This window comes from Monodelphis domestica, chromosome 7 (genome assembly GCF_027887165.1).
Source record: "Monodelphis domestica isolate mMonDom1 chromosome 7, mMonDom1.pri, whole genome shotgun sequence".
Lineage (NCBI taxonomy): Eukaryota > Metazoa > Chordata > Mammalia > Didelphimorphia > Didelphidae > Monodelphis > Monodelphis domestica.
This window is the reverse complement of record NC_077233.1, coordinates 90256269-90273133: the sequence shown is the minus strand read 5'-3', so window position 1 is coordinate 90273133 and position 16865 is coordinate 90256269. Positions and strand designations below refer to the sequence as shown.

The 16865-nt window shown below is 51.5% G+C and overlaps 1 protein-coding gene across 1 annotated transcript in view; it reads left to right on the top strand.

Annotated features, from left to right (window-relative positions):
* The first annotated feature begins 5337 nt into the window (after positions 1–5337).
* Positions 5338–16865, top strand: part of GNAI2 (G protein subunit alpha i2) — a 60828-nt gene continuing 49300 nt past the window's right edge. The window contains exon 1 of the mRNA XM_056805037.1: positions 5338–5640. Coding sequence (XP_056661015.1) covers positions 5523–5640 — 118 coding nt within the window. The 5' untranslated portion in view covers positions 5338–5522. The remainder of the gene's footprint in view (positions 5641–16865) is intronic.

Genomic DNA, 16865 nt, shown 5'->3' with positions numbered 1-16865 from the left:
AGGCTTGATAAGGATATTAGAAGGCAGCAGGCAGGGGATTTACAAGTTATATTCTCTACTAGAAGACAACTTTACCATCATCCAATTAACTGAAAGATGCTTAGAATACAAGGTCCACTGTCTTTATCATTTGTTGATATATTTAAAAATTCATTTGGGGAATCAGATGTTGCCTTAAAAATTCCTATCAATAGATAAATTAAAAAGACATTTATTAAACACTTACTATATGCCAAGGGCTGGAAGTAAAGATATAATGGGCTTGCTTAAAGATCTTTTTATTAATAGTAGTAAATGAAACATCAAAAAAAGGAGATACAGGCTTATGAAAGGTGTTAAACATTATCATGTAGGCTGAATGACCCAGAATCTAAATCAAAGAGGGTCAGGTGCTTTAGATGCTTCTCTTTGGATTATTACAGAAGCTCCTAAAAGTGATTGGTGATCACTCAAAATAATTTTGGGTAGAAAACAAAAGAGGATGAATAATGTTCATTGTCCTTAGCAGAGACATATGTGGTGGACAACAGGTCTAGAATGAAGTATACATGGCCAACGTATGGGTTTATTTTGCTTGACTGAACTTATTGCTTACAAGAGAGGTTTCTATTGGGGTGAGAGTATGGGGCAAAGCCACAGTGATGTTAAAAAAGAGGAAAAAGAAAAGAGAGTCAATAAGACATTTAAAAGAATGCCTAGTGGCTAGAGTATGATATATGATTGGATGGACAACCTAGAGAGTTCATTAGCATGTGTGTGTGTGTGTGTGTGTGTCTGTCTGTCTGTCTGTTTTGGACACAAGCTCAACGTGGAAAATGGGCTGAACCCAGAAATCACAGAGGACGATAATGCTATACTGACTGCTTTTGAGAAATTATTGCCTTCCTTCTAGGAGGCCAAGCTACTCTCTGAAACAAAGATCCATGTCTTTAATATTGCCATTCTTCTGATGTTGTTATATAGTTACAAGAGGTAGAACATTATTACAGTTTCTGAAAAACTGAATTTGAAGATCACTCCTGTTAAAGGGATGTTCTTAAACTCTCCTTCTGTCTCCTTAAGAGGCAAGAGAGCAGGATTTCTAAGTAGATCTGAACTGACAGGTGTCAGTGAGCCAGAGCTGAAGATTCTGTTACCAGGGAGACCAGGAGAGAGAAAAAGGAAGCAGAGCCAGGACAGTTAGGGCTTTCTGCCTCTGGATCTCCAGAGAGCAGGAGGTCTGTCTCTGAGGCAAGGGGGACTGGTTGGCTACTGACAGTTGGCTTATAGAAAACCAATTGAAGGAGTTTGGGGGTGGTGGCTGTCCATTACTTAGGAATATCGGTAGTGAGTGAATCAATTTTAGATAGAGTAAGTTAGAGCAGGCCTGGTGTTTTCTGGGCAAGAAGAACTTTTCTTCAGAGGACAGTTAGAGGTAGGTTATTGGAAATTTCAGATAGTGTTAGGATTTGGAATAGGGTATTAGAATAATAATCTCTCTTTCCTCTTTTTCTATTTTCTATCTGTATTTACCAAATTAAACAAAGTCTTTTCAACTGCTTTCCTCACTTTTGTCAAACTCCTACTTTTAACCCTTACACTCAAAGGAAGGTGGAGGGATGGGTGGGTAGGGGTGAACAAATGGAAACACGTCACCTCCCCTGAAACACTGTCCCCTTCCAAACTTCCCTGTTAACTGACATGAGTCCCTTCTCTGTCACCCAGGCTCAGGACTGTCCAGTGTCAGCCTTGATTCCTCATACCCACTCATTCCCCCCATTGCCCTTCCACCACAAATCTTGTCATTTCCATTTCCACAATATCTCTCCTGTTAAGTTCCCTTGCCTCTACCCAGAGTCCTATCCCTAACTCAGGTCTTGTCCCCTGTTCCCTGGATTATTTCAATAGTCTTCAACCTGGCCTCCCTGCCTCTAATCCCTCCCTACTCCAAACTATCCTCCACAAAGCTATCAAGATGGTTTTTCTAACCCATAAATTGATGATGTCATTCCCCAGCTCAATGAGTTCCAGTGACTCCCTATTACTGATAAAATTATATAAAATCTTCTGTTTGGTCTTTAAAAAACTTTACAACTTGGCCCCTTCCTACCCTTCCAGTTTTTTCTTTTTTTAAAACCCTTACCTTCTGTCTTAGAATGGATGCAAGTATTAGTTCCAAGGCAGAAGGGCTAGGAAACTGGGGTTATGTGATTTGCCCAAGATAACACAGCTAGGAAGTATCTGAGGCCAGCTCTTGAACCCAGGTCTTCCCAATGCCACCATTCCATTTTTTTTTCACATTTTACTATTCTCCATGTACTCTATAATCTAGCTACATTGGCCTATTGGGCCTTCCTACCCTGGAATGTCCCTCTCCCATGTCAGCCCCCTTTTCTCATTCTTGCAGCTTAGGTGGTATCTTGTATAAAAAACCAGACTTGAATTCAGGAAATCCTAAATTCAAATCTGACATCAGACACTAGCTGTGTGACCCTGGGCAAATCACTTCATCTCTGTCTGCCTCAGTCTCCTCATCTATAAAATGGGAATAGTAGTTGCTTCTACCTCCCAGGATTGTTGTGAGAATCAGAGATAATATTTGCATAAAGTAGTGAGCACAGTGCCTGCCATATAGCAGACATTTCCTAAGTGGGTATTTCTTTCCCCACCAGAATCTCTATTTTGGGGACAGGCCTAAGTCAGCCTCATTCTCTTCCTAACTCAGCTTCCAAGCCTCCAGACTTTGGAACTTTATTACCATATTCTCCTACTGGTACCTTCACCTCTTTTCCTCCTCCCACCTTTTCCAGCTCCTTTTTAGGGTTTGTCTTCTTCCATTAGAATGTAAGCTGCTTGAGGGCAGGCAGGGACCGCCTTTCTTAGAGTCTTAGAGTCCCTCCAAGGTGTCCCACTTGCCCAAATACCATCCTCTTTTCTTCTCAGTCTATACAAATCCTTTGAGGCCTCATTTGAATCCTTTGAGATATCTTCTATGAGCTCTATTCTCTTCATTATCTGAATAACCCTAAGAGTCCTTAGACTCTGAAGGCCCTTTAACACTTTCATTTAAGACTACCAAAGCCCCTTTTTTCCTTCAAGATCCAGCTCAGGCATCCCTTTCTGATTCATGAAGTCTTCTTTGGTCCCCTCCAAGCTGAAAAAATGTTCTTTCTTTCCTAATTTTCCTAGAGCATTGTGGGTCCCTTAGCAGATGGTAAACTACACTGAGGGCTTTCCCCCCCATTCTTGTATTCCAAATCTAGAGTTGAGTCTTACACAAAATAAGTGTTAAATTCATTTTTTTTTCTTTTTAAAAATCATCTCTGGGAGCAGCTAGGGAGCTCAATGGATTGAGAACCAGGTCTAGAAGTGAGTGGTCCTGGATTCAAATCTATCCTCAGACACTTCTTAGCTGTGTGATCCTGGGCAAATCACTTGACCCCCATTGCCTAGCCCTTACCACTCTTCTGCCTTGAGACCAATACATGGTTTTTATCCTAAGACAGAAGGTAAGGGATAAAAAAAAAATCATTCCTGGCCTCTTGTTCTTGGTTCTTTGTTTGGTCCCTTCCTCCTCAGATTTGTCAACATGGAATCCAGAAACCCTAAATCTGTAGCCTAGTTAGGTCTGATGAACCCCAAGTTTCAGGACTAGCTTGTAAGTTGGAGACCCCAAAGCTTGTACTTGTTCCCCAGAGAAACCAAACTGAAGGGAATCTCAGGCTAGCAGTTTCAGACGGAATAATGGACCCCAAGGGAAAGACAATCCCCATCTGGTGGGGCCAAGCCTTTCCCACTGTATCACACCCTCCTTTTGAGGATGGAACTCAGGACCTTCAGTTTACTAGAAAGATGTGCTGCCTACTGCACTAAAGAATCACTTGGCTTGGGCTTGGCCCCACCTGATGGGGATTGTCTTTACCTTAAGGTCCATTAATCAATATGAAATTGCTAGCCTGAGAGTCCCTTCAGGGTGGATTCTCTCAGGAACAGGGAACAAGTACAAGCTTTGAGGTCTCCAATTTACAATCTAGTCCTAAAACTTGGGGTTCATCAGATCTTACTAGGCTACAAGTTGTGAGTTCTAGATTCCATGTTGAAAGATTCATTGTGAACCCCATGTTTAGAGGAGGGTTGAATCTCAGTTGCTCCTGAATGTTCTCCCAGGTTGGAATAATTATAAGAATTAGGAATTATTTAGAACTTTAAGTTCCTGGGAGGTAGGTGATGTTACCATCTCCATTTTACAGTTAAGGAAGTAGTTGAGTAAGTAAGTTGAGGCAGGAAGAGGTCAAGTGACTCATGCAGACAAGGTCCCAACCCTGGCATAGTTTACAAATTCTGTTCTGGGAGGAACTTTAGACACCAAGGTCTTTATTTCAAAGAGCGCATCTCTGATTGTAACCAAGGAATAATGTTCTAAATTGACTAAATAAACTTATTCAAATGGGAGAAAAAATAAAATAAAATAAAATAAAATAAAATAAAATAAAATAAAATAAAATAAAGAGAGCATCTCTGCCACTCAGAAGTAGGAAGAAGCTTGCCCAGGGTCACACTAGTAGGGGAAGCCAGGTGTCTTGGATCCCAGTCCAAAGTTCTTTACCACATAGTATATGATCTCAGGGAACCCCCCCAAATCATCCCTCCCCTCCCCGCCCCCCCCTTCCTAACACGCCACACACCCCAGTGTAAATGGATTTTGTTTGGCTATTTCCTGAATGCCCAAGGCAACTGGGGGGGAGGGGATAGAGGAGAGCGCACCCCCGACACTTCTGGAGGTGCTTTGGGGAGCTGAGATCCAGCAGAAAACAGTGATTTGAAAGCATGCTTTGGTTCAGGAAAAACTTGGGCAGGCAGTGACATTGACTAGCTGTGAGACCAAATGGTGAGCCTCAGTTTCCTTCTAAAACCTATCAGCTCAATCAACTTCTAAGGGTGGCAGAAAGTGTCGAACGAGATAAATACAAGAAGTTTTGAACACCGAAAGTGCCACAGAAATGTTAGTTATTATTATTCTATCAAGTCACGCCCCGAGCCCTAGGCTCAATTGGTGGGGACTCCCCCACCTCCATTTCACAGCTAAGGATTAAATCTGCCCCAATCCCTGGCTCCAGGCTACCGCCCCGCCTGTCCTGGATCCGCCCACAGACCCTCCCCCGACCAATCCCCGCCTCTGGTCCCGCCTCCCTCCCAATCTCCGTCTCTAATTTTTCTGACCCAACCCTCAATCCAATCCCCACCTGCGATCACCCCTTCCGCTCCTTCCCCGCCACGGGTTTACTTCACTTACGTTTCAATCCAATCTCCGCCTCTTACCCTGCGCCCTGGATCCTCCCCCAGGCCGATCTCCGCCTCAAAGGCCGCTCCTGCCCCGCCCCACCCCGCCCCGCCGTCGCGGCCGCTGCGGAGGAGCCGGCGCCGCCCGCAGTTGCTGGGAGCTCTCGACTCGATCGCTGTCCGCGGCGTCTGGGCAGAGCGCGCGGAGGCGGGACGGGACGGTGCGGGGCCGGGCCGGGGCCAAGCTGGGCCGGGCCGGCGGGATGGGGTGCACCGTGAGCGCCGAGGACAAGGCGGCTGCCGAGCGCTCGAAGATGATCGACAAGAACCTGCGGGAGGACGGCGAGAAGGCGGCGCGGGAGGTGAAGCTGCTGCTCCTCGGTGAGGCTGCGGGCCTGATTCCCGGATGGGTCTTGGGTCCGCCCCCGGCGCCCCCCCTTTCCTTCTCGACCCCCGCTTCCCAGATCCGCCCTGCCCGTCCCCGCGGCCCCCACATCCTCCAAGCTCTGGCTCTGCTCAGCCCGGAGCCTGGCACGTAGTAGGCGCTATTCAATGCTTGCTAACTGTCTGAGGTCACTCTCTCACCCAGTGGGGTCCCCCAACTTGCCATATCCACCACCTTGGAGGCCCTCAACCTCTTGGGGACCCAAGTCATTAGTGGCCCCATACTCTGGTCCCTCAAAAACTCCACCCCCACTGCTTATTACCGCCCCCCCCCAAACCCTGTCCTCAGACCTGTGGTGTATCTCCTATCAGTACTTTCAACCCCAGTCCCAAACCCTGGCGGTCTTTAGCTCCACTCCCAAATAAACCCCAAACCCCTAGTATCCCACCATCATCACCCCAAATTGCACTGAACCCCCATCTACATTGGCAAACCCCTGGCATCCTTAGCTGCACCCCTAAACTCTTTTCTGTCCTTGTCCCTCTATTTACACCTCTAAACCTTATAACCCCCCAAGCCTTATAAGGCCCTCCAAAAAGGAGTGGTTTCCTCCAAGAAATCACAAACCTACTCTCCATCTCTACCCCACAAGTCATCATCTCCATTCTCTCCGACTGTTACCCAATTTCACAGTCCCTGTCCCTAAATTCCATTTTTACACTCCAGTTTTCCCAAATTCCTGGCCTCTTCCTTATGCCTCTAAACCCTCTCTATAGCCCCCAAGCCTTATGTCACTCTACTCTGGGCTCCCTAAAACTCGCCCCTTAGGGGGCCCTTGGAATCCCTGCTCTCCTTGGGGGGGAGTCTTTCTCTTTCACTGCCCCATTCTCTCCAGCTCATTATCCAGGGCTCCCTGAAATCTTACCAGCCCTTTCTTCCTTATCCGGATTCCTTCTGGTTTTTCTTTGGCCCCTTCGGGGACACCCCCCACCCCACCTGCCCTTTGCCCATCCTCAGGTTTCCCTTATCCCCCTTCACCAGGCTTTCCAAGTCACCCTGCCCTCCCAAATAACCACTCGCGCCCTGTCTGGCCCCCTCCTACCCTCTAGGGTCTTCAGCAAGTGTCCAACCTGCCCCTCCCGGCCTAGCCCGGTCTTTCCGCTATCTCCCCACCCCACCCCACCCCTGGGGCAGAGATGTAGAGCCTGGATGGCTGCCTCCTGGGCTCGAGACGTGGGTGGATTTCCCGAGCCCTGGGAGTATAGGGAAGGAATCAAAGGCTTTGCGGCGCCCCCCCTCGCGCCCCCCCTCCCCGCCATCCCACTAGGTTACGGAAACGCCCTGGACGGGAGAGGAGGGGGAGGCATTAGAGAAGTTCCTCTTGGTGGCGGGGAGCTGCCCGCCGCCCGCCCCGCGGGGGCTGGGGCTTGGGCCGCCTCCGCCTCCGGGGCCTCGTTCCGCTTACTTTGAGCTTTGGAGTTTCGAAGGCCCCCCCCCTTCCTTCCGAGCTGGGGGGGGGGGGGGGGCAGCACCTCCGCCTTGGCTCCCCGGGGCGCTCTTGCCCCCAGACTGCCCCCAAGTGCTCCTGGGCCAGAAAGCGGGGGAGTTTGTTTGGATTCGTGAAAAAGAGGATTTCGACTTTTTTTTTTTTTTTTTGAAATCTCCCAGCCCCTGGGGAAAATGGTGGCGCTCGGAGAAGGGGAAGGGGGTGGGGAGGGACGGACATGTTGCTGTCCGGGAACTGGAGGCAGCTTCTACTTCCCCTTTTTTCAGTCCGGCGGACTGGCGGGGTGGCCGGGGAGAGCTCAGTGGGGCTCCGGGCGGGCCAAGCGTCCCAGCGAATGCCCGGGGCTTGGGGGGTGGGGCGGTGTTCCCCCGGGGCTGATGGAGAAGGCCATTCTTTACCCTAGAGTTCCGGAAGTCTGGTGTAGCTGTGCTAGCTGGTACCCCTCCTCACCCCCACCCCCCCAAAAAAAAACCCTGGAGGGAGAAAAACAAAGCCAGCCCGGGCCACTCCTCTGGGCTTTGCCCGAAGGGCCGGGAAAACACCCCTGGTGGGGATGGACGATTCTGTGGCTCGGGGGCCTGGCATCTCGCTCTTGGGAGCTGCGAAATGAAATCGCCCCAGCCACGGAGGCCTGGGCCTTGGGCCCTGATTGGGGGACCCTCTGAGGACCCTGTGGGGCAGAATGGGGGGGCGTCTCCGTCTCCTGGACGGATGGAGAAGAGGGTTTCTAGGAGGCTTCTGGGGCTTCTTATCACTGATGAAATGCTCTGACGTGGGGAGGGAGGAAATGCATGTACCCAGGGCTGAGTGTGTGCTCCGGGGAGGGCTGAGGCCAGCTGTTTACGAGAGGGGAGGGCAGGGCAGGGCACAGCTCTGTGCACTGTTAGAAGCCGCTTCCTGTGCCTGTTGTGTTCTGAGAGGTGGGTGGAAGCTGTGTGGGCTGGTCCCAAGCTGTGTATGCCTTTCTCCGCGCTCCCTTCGGCCTTCTGGAGACGGCTCACCTCCAGCCCTAAGAGCAGGTGGAATATCGAGGCACTCCTGCCCCTTGGAGGCCCCCTTCTCCCGGCACTCCAAAATAGCGTTGCTCGTGCCTGTCCGCGAATGGGACGGGACGGCAGGCCCGGGGTGAGGAGGATGAGAAGGGTCCGAGCCTGATGGGGGAATCTGAGCCTCCGAGCTGGGCTGCTGTCTGATCTGCCCCCTCAGAGACGGTTAAAACAGGAATAAACTGGATTTTTTTTCTCTTCCTATTTTTTTAAAATAGCAGCTGTTCAAGTGTAAATAGTGCTGAAGTCTTGAGCTGTCTTATTCCCCTGGTTGGAGGCCAGAAATGGCTTTGGGCTTCCCTTCAGATGGTTGTAAAATCAGCCTGCTTTTCACAGGGGAAGATGGGAGAGCTGCGAGCTGGCAGCACCCATCCTCTTTACTGGATGGTGACTAATTAGAGGTGCTATTAGAGGTGGTAATTTCTGGGCACATGCATCAGTTTTAGGGTAATTACAACCCTGAGCTCACCTCCAGCCAAGTCACTCGTTGGACTTGTGGGTTTAAGGATCGAGGCCTCTGCGGAGGCTGCCAGAGCGAATGGCTGACCAGGAAAACTTTGGGATGAGCAGACTTTTTTCAAGATGGCAGCTGAATGGAGAAGCGCCTGGAGGGCCCAGCTCTGCCTCCCTCTGGCCTTTGAGGATCCCTTTACTCAGGCCCCCCCATACTGTACTGTGGCCAGCAGGGTGTCCGGGGCAGGGAGCAACGCTTTTGTGGTTCTTAGAGCTTCTGAGAGAGTCACAGCTTCCTGGTTGGCAGGAGGAAACAAGCCGCCGAGAATGTGATAGCAGAGTGTGGGGCGGCCTTCTTGGCAGCCGGTCTCTTTGTAAGCTGCTTGGCCCCCGGGTTTGGACGTGACCTCCCGGCTGGCAGAAACCTGATCTGGATTCTGATGTCTCCAGAGTGTCATTTGTAGAGCTGGCTTTTAAGGTGACTGATGGAAGGGATCTGCCTGTGTGCCTATGTGGCCTCCCCAAAGGCTGGAGCGCCCTGGCCCTGCTGAAAGATTTGATTGTGGGAGGGCTGGTACTGTGAGTCTTCCTCTTGAGTTTTCCCCTGACTGGTTTGGAGGGGGTGGGGGTGGGGGGTAAGGAAGCAGCTGGACCAGTCACAGAAGACCCTCCTTGTCCGGCGCCGAGTAGAACTTGGCCTTGGTGGGGGCAGGGGAGGGGGAAGCAGAGAGGAAGGAAAAGAGCAGAGAGCTCAACGTGTCCTCTGTCTGTCCTGGGAAGCCTTTCCCAGAGCTTTCTCCTTTATCCATTTCTGTGGCTCTTGTCCCTCTCTTCCTGGCAGTGCCAGCCTCTTTCTAGTGTACCTTTGGGGCCCAGAACATCCTCTCTGACAGCTCTTTCAGTGGGTGCCCTCTCTGCAGACACACTGATCAGAAGTGGTTTTGTTAGTGCTTTTAACGTCCCCATAACAACCCTGGGAGCTAGCTGGTGCAAGGAGTGTTAGCCCCATTTTACAGAGGAGGAAATCAAGATGAAGGAAGTGATTTGTCTGTGGTCACCCAGCGCTCAGGTCTGCTCCGTAAGTCCTTGAATTCAGCAAATATTTATTAGGAACTGGAGCAGCTAGGTGACTAGAGAGCCAGGCTTCCAACAGGGCGTCCTATGTTCCACCCTGGGCAAGTCACTTAACCCGAGTTGCCTGGTTCGTACCGTTTTTCTGCTTTGGAACCAATACTTAGTCTCGCCTCTTAGTATCTAATTGATTGATTAGTATCTTAGTACAGAAGGTAAGGGTTTGATTTAATTTATGCACATATAAAGAGGCATTCTACCAAGTGTTGGGGTACCAAGCCAAAGAGAAACTATTCTCTGCTCTCTAGGTGCTTACAATCTACTTTTTAGGAACTCTTATTTCTGTATTGCAATACATTTGCATCCCAATAGCCCCTAAAAGGTAGTGTGATATCCTGGAGAGAATGCTAGGCTTGAAGTCTGGAAGACCTGGGTTCAAATTCTACCTCACTGAACTAGCTTTGTGACCCCTGGGCAAATCTCGTCATTTTTCGGGGCCTCAGTGTTCTCCTCGGTCAAATGGGGGATTGGACTTGATGACGCTGAAGATGCCTTCCAAATTCTAAAATCAGTGCTCTTATGCTCGCACACGGATGATTCTCTGCCCTGCTTCAGAGAGGAAGTACTCCCCAGCCTGCCCCAGCATTAGCCACCAGGATTTGAGTCCAGGAACCCTGACCTCAAGGCTGGTTCTCTCCAAAAGACAAGGTGGTTCTACTGGTTTCTCGGTGCGTTCCCTTCTGCAAACATGCATTAAACATGGACGTAGGCTCTATGCCCATTGCCTGGGATAGAAAGATGAAATAACACAGAGCGGCTTACAGTCTGACTTGGTGCAAGGCAAACACGACTAACTGACCCCCGAGAGCCTCCAGACAAAGAGGGGTCCTGGAAGGTGCCAGCAAAATCCTGAGGCTTCTCTACTTCAGAACTGCCAGTGGGCTCTGCGCCAGGCCTGGACCCCTCCCTCCAGTTTACCCATTTGGAGCAGAATTCAGATTTGTTGATGGGGAAAGGAGGTCCCTGAGTCAGGAAGACCTGAGTTCAAATGAGACCGCAGATACTCATGAGCTGAGTGGCCCTGGGCAAGCCATTTGATGTCTGCCTGCTTCCGTTTCCTCATCTATAAAACAAGGATACTCATTGGACCTCCCTCCAGATAGTAATTATGAAGCCCTCAGCACAGTGCTTGGCACATAGGAAGCAAGTGTGAGCTATTATCATGACTCCCCCTATCATAGACTGAGTGATAGGAGATAATCCCTTAGCACAGTTCCTCAAACAGAAGGTGTCACCTCCTCTCCCTTCCCCTTAGCTCAGAGATGCCAGGGGACATTGGAGATCACCTAGTTCCCCCTCTTTTTTTTAGTAGATGAGCAAACTGAAGCCCATATAAGGAAGGGAACTTGCCCAAAGTTGCCCAGCCAGTGGCTGCCAGGGCAGGGGATTAAAGCCCCTTGGTTTGTCCTCCTCTTAAGTCCCTGGCAACATTTTTGTTGTTATCGTTTTTTAATCTAATTTCATTTACACGTAGAAACAATTTTTGGCAACTGTTTTCTGACCCTTTGCCATTCAGATTCTCATCGTCCCTCCCCGCCTCCCCAGATGGCAAATATAGTCCAATACAGGTTATGTCAGTAGCCAACTTATATTGCAGTGAAAATGAGAGAGAGGGAGAGAGATCTGCCCCCTGAAAGGCCAGGGGAAGCCAAGCCTCTGGAGGCCAGGTGTGTGATGGGCAGGAAGCCCAGGTGTAACCTTCAGACCAATCTGGGCCCCTGGTTAGGCAGGTGGGCGGCCAGGAGCACTGCCCCCCCCTTCCCTCTTCCTGGGGTGGCACATCTTTGCTGGGCTGCATGGAGTGGCTGTACTGCAGGTGTAGCGGATGGGTCAGACTAGAGATTTAGAGGGGAGAAGGAAGGGGGCTCATGATCCCCAGAAATGGGAGAAGGGAAAGGAGCCACAGGTGGCTCATCTCATTAGTATTCCCTCTCCCCGGAGACCAGAAGTGGCTGAGAAGATTCTCTGAGGAAGCTGGGAGGGATGCAAAGCCCTGTGTCTGGGTGGGGCAGGGCAGAATCAAGTGGTGGCCAGGGAATGAGGTGAGGTTTCCATGGTGCAATGGAAAAGCCTTTGGCCCAGGAGGAGGGAGGCCTGGATTCTTCTGGCACGTCCCCCTCAGGCCTCGCTTTCCTGATCTATAAAATGGGGTAGTTGGGCCCCTGATCTCTTCTGGCTCTAAATAGTCTAGGCCCTAATAAGCCCTGGATTTGGGACATTCTGTGTCCTTTGTCCCTTGTTCTGAGGTCTCTTCCAATCCTGGCACTGTGTGACTGAGGCTGTGCTTATGTATTTCTGTTCCCTGGAAAATTAGGATAAGGCGGATGATTTCTGCCCATCCTCTTTTATGACCAAGTTCCCAGACAGGACCTTAGAAAGTAAGCCTGGGCCCGGGTTCAGGGGCAGTCGTGGGCATCCCTGGGGAGGGCATTGGCTATACGATATAACAAGGTTGGGGTTAATGTATTAAAGCAGGCATCGAATCATAACCATGAGAGAAAATGATGCCTGGGGGAGGGGTGGGGTGGGTGGGGAAGTGGGAGTCAGAAGGGCGCGGAGATGGGGGTGGGGGGGCCCTGGCTTGCTGGTGGGGGTTCAGGGTGGAAGGATGTGAGAGAAGTTCTTACACTGGCCTGCCATATGCCAGGCTGGCCTGTGTGTGCAAGAGAGCCATCCACAGGGCAGTTCTGTCCCTGGAACACCAGGGAGGGCAGCTGCTTCTTGTGATGCCTCACGTGCTAAGGGAGAGTCCCCGCTGAAGCTTGGCCACTGCCCCTGTGGGCCGTCCTGGGTGGGGCCAACGCTGGGGGACTCTCCTGGGGAGCAGACTTTGTGCTGAGGGGGAGAGGGTAATAGATGAGCCAGGCTTCTCGCTCCTGCTTCCTTGGGCTTGCCAATGGTGTCGCCCTCGACAAGGAAGCTTGCTCAGAGTGCCTAGGTCAGCCCCTGGGACCCTCAGAGCCCCCTTGAGAGGGGAGTTCCAGGGACTCCCGTGTTCCAGGGGGCAGGGAGGCCCACGAGATGGACCGGGCATCAGCTCGTTTGGAAATGGGCCCAGACCGCATCTGCCCCGTCTCCCTTCCCTCACTGAACGTGAGGGCCCTGGCTTGGCCTCAGCATCGGGTGTTGGGCACATGGGGGATTTGTGTGACAATAAAGGGCCCTCCTGTAATTGTGGTGGGTTATTATTGATGTGCACCGTGCCTGGGCAAGGCCAAGCACTCCCTAATAGCTCTCTGAAGAATTAGCCGGGATGGGAGAGACATCTTTGTGCATTGTCGGCTCCGTGGATTTTTGTAATTCTTTTAATTTTGTAAAGCTCTTTTGGCGAGCCGCCAGCCCTCAGAACAATAGGCTCCGAGGGGTGAAGTGGACGGCGTAGTTAATAATGTTGATGGAACACGCCACCATTCCAGCGCCCATTTTTAGGAAGTGCCTAGGGAGCTGGCCGCCTGCTGGCCTGCATGCAGGAGTCTGGCTCCCTCTTCATTTCCACTCCGGCCGCTTTGCCTGGAGGCCATCGAGTTTTACCCAAAAGAATCATTGCGTCCAGGGCCCCTACTTGGAAGGGCCTCCGCCCAGGGACAGGGTCTACCTGTGGAGGTGCAGAGAGCCCCGGCTCCTTCAGAAGGGCGCTTTGGGCTTCCACCATCAGCCCTCAGGATGAATGTTAGCCCCACTCCGTCTGGATGCCACGCTGTGGGAGGGAGTCCGGCATAGTTGGATTGGGAAAATTGTTCCCCGGATGCCCATGGGAATAGGAAACAAAAACCCTAACGTCAGATTTAGAACGGGAATGAGAGTACCTTCAAAGGCTAGGTGGTTCCGTGGTGAGAGAACTTGGGTCCTGGGTTCAAATGTGGCCCCAGACACTTCCTAGCTGTGTGACCCTGGACAAGTCACTTAACCCCAGTTGCCTAGCCTTTGCCTCTTTTCTGTTGTACTTGATATCAATTCTAAGAGAGGAGAGAATGACTTTTAAAAAATAAGTAAAAATTAAATTTTTTAAGGAAAGAAGAGGAAGGGCATCTATGTAGTCCAACTCCCTTAATTTACAGATGAGGTGATTTAAGGCCCAAAGTTTGGAAGGGACTTGACCAAAGACATGCAGGTAGATCATCAGATTCCAAATCCAGTGGCCCATCTACTGCATTTGGCTGCTGGTTTGATTCTGATGGGAGATTGATTGTCTGAAGGACCGTCACCAGGGGCAGATGAGGGGCCTGGAGGCAGGAGGAGCCAAGTTGCGATCTGCCCTTCTCTCTTAGAATGGTTACTAAGACAGAAAGTGGCTTGAAAAGCCAGTGGCCTGGCCATAGACAAGTTCCTTAATCTCTGAATTCTGAGCATCCTCTGTCAAATGAGACGGCCATCGAGTACTACCTCTCACAACAGTTTTCTAAACTTCAAAGCACTATGGAAATGGGAGCTGTTCAGACACTCCCAGCACTGTGCTTGGGGAGGGGGAACCGCCCTGTGTCGGTCAGACCCCGGCTCTGGTCTCAGAATCTGGGGTCCCTGATTAGGGCCCCTCCACCCCCTTTTCTGTCCTTCCTATTTGAGCCCTCTCTGAAAACACTGGAAAGAGGGCTGGATTTCTTCTCGAGAGGCCTGGACTTAAGGCTGGGCCCTGACGTCCTGGGCAAATCACTTAACCCTTTTCTGAAAAATGAGGGTCCCCACTACCTCCCTGTGAAGACAGAATGCGATGATGTGTGGGAAGGAGCCTCTCGTCTGTGATTTGGAGTTAGAACCAGGGTTCACCAACCTTGTGACTGTGGTAAATTCCTTCCCCTCAAGTTTCCTCTTTATAAAATGAAGGGATGGAACATGGTAGGTCCCTGAGGGCCCTTCTAAAGCCCTCTGGGCCCCAGATTCAAATGGCAGCCCCCTCTGGGGCTCCTGACCTCCGGCTGGTCCCCCTCCTCCCAGTTGTGAATCAGCAGGAGGGGAGGGGAACCAAGGAGATGCAGCCCCTGGGTCTGGGGAGGTTCTTTCTTCAGCAGGGTCCCGGGCCTTGCCGCCCATCTGTTTCTCCTCCCCTCTCTGGACTGTTCTAGGCCTCTGGCTAGGCCCTTGTGGACTTCCTTCATCATCAGTGCCCGCAGCTATTTTTAGGTTGAGGAGGGAAAGGCCATCGGGTCCCTAACGTTTGGGGAGGAGGAGACTTAGTAAAGCCCAGGCCTGGGCCTGAGGAGTGGCTTCGTTTCACCACTTTTCATTTTCCCAGAGTCCTTTGCTTGGGGCTCCCCTTTCCCTGGGATTCAGTCCACTTGTGGAAGCAAGGCGCTTGCCCCACCGCCAACCCCCAAATACTCCATTTGCCCTCCTAGGATTTCGAGCTGGAAGGAACCATCGGGTTCAGAGAGCTCATTCTAGAGAGGAGGAAACCAAATGCCTTGTAGAATGGGGAAGCGGCTTGTCCAGGGGCACCCAGGAAGCCTGCCTGACAGTCTTCCTCCTTTCTCTTGCTGCTCTCCATCCTCCATGCAGCACAGCCCTGAGGGTTTTCCCAAGGCGCAGGCCTGCCCCATCCCTCCTGCTCCACAGAGCCCCTGACCAGTATCTCCCAAGTACAGAGACCTGAGCTGGGAGCCCGGGCGCTTGGGTTTAGGCATCTCGCTGCCCAAGTGCCGGAATCCGCCTCGATTTCCTCATTTGTAAAGCTGACGGGATTGCGGTGTTAAAGGAGGGGGGCGGCGCAGGGCAGAGGTTATCCTCCCATCTAGGAGCCAATATAGACTCACCTCCGTGACACTTAGAGCCTCTTTCCAGCCTTGTTCCCAGGCACGTTGGCCCTTTTCCTATCCAGCCTCTCCTTCCAGAGCTTTCCTCCGTCTCACTAAGTCTCCTTCAAGGCTTAGCAGCAGGACCACCTTTCCCGGCACCCAGAACGGGGGCTCCCCAGGGCCCTTTGGTCTTTGTTGCCTCCAGGCTTGGCACCCCCCTGGTGGGTGCTTCCTAAATAGTTTCTCTGCCTGCCTGAAGTAGGAAGTCAGCGGCCAGGAAGGGACCTGGCCCAGGGCATCCTTTAGGAAGATGGGCGGGCTGGTCCGATCCACAGGCTCTGCACACAGTAGGGGCTTGTTGAATGCCAGCTGAGAGGATTTACTTGAAGGCTCTGCAGCTGGGAGAGAGGAGTGTGGTGCCAGAGCTGAATCTGAACCCAGATCCTTAGGCTCCAAACGTGTCACACTTTCCAGGAGACCACATTGCTCCACAGCCCAAGTCCTTTCCCAAGAGCAGAGGCCTGGGGTCACCCCATGAATTGGTAGAAGAGGAGGTACCATCCCAGTTTGTAGCAGTGTCTGAAGAGGCTCTTCTATCCCTCTTCTATTTCTGGAGTCAAGGAGGTGGCTTCTCAATAGAGAGCAGGGCCTGGAGTCAGGGAAGACCTGAATTCAAATGTGGCCTTGATAGGAATCACTTCACCTCAGTCTGCCTCAGTTTCCTCATCTGTAAAATGGGAATAATAATATCTCCTCTTTCCTGGGGGTCCTTGTGAGGATCTAATAAGATACTATTTGTAGAGCCCCAGGTGCTAGTAGGTGCTCTAGAAATGTTAGCAATCCTTTTAATCCCCTGGCTTAGAATCAATATTTTATCTTGGTTCTATGGCGGAAGAGGGCTAACAAAGGGGGGTTAAGTGGCCTGCCCAGCATCACGGGGTTAGAAAGTGTCTTCCTTTACTGTTTTTCTGAAGAAGATAAACTGTCCTTTGGCCCCCTGGGATCCGTACTTGACCCCTGGAGTCTGGAGGCCCCTTTTCTCTCCCCTGTGCGGGGAGATGCAAATGGAATCCTTTCAGGCTTGCCTGCTAGTTTGCATTTCAATAGCCTCAACCTGGTCGCCGGGGCCCTCTGGCTGGGGGAGGGGAAGAGCTTGGGGCTGTTGTTGCCTGTAGACCCCCCCTCCCGTGTTCTCCTCCCCTGTGGGTTGCTCTCGGGCTGGGAGGGGAGTGTGGTTTGGATTGCTCTCGGTGGGGCCCTCCTCCCCTTTCTCTCCCCCCACTGTCGGCCTGCGGCAGGAAGAGAAGAACGCTCCTTTTCTGGGGGGGTCCTGGGGAGGTGGGCCCCTGAGCGCT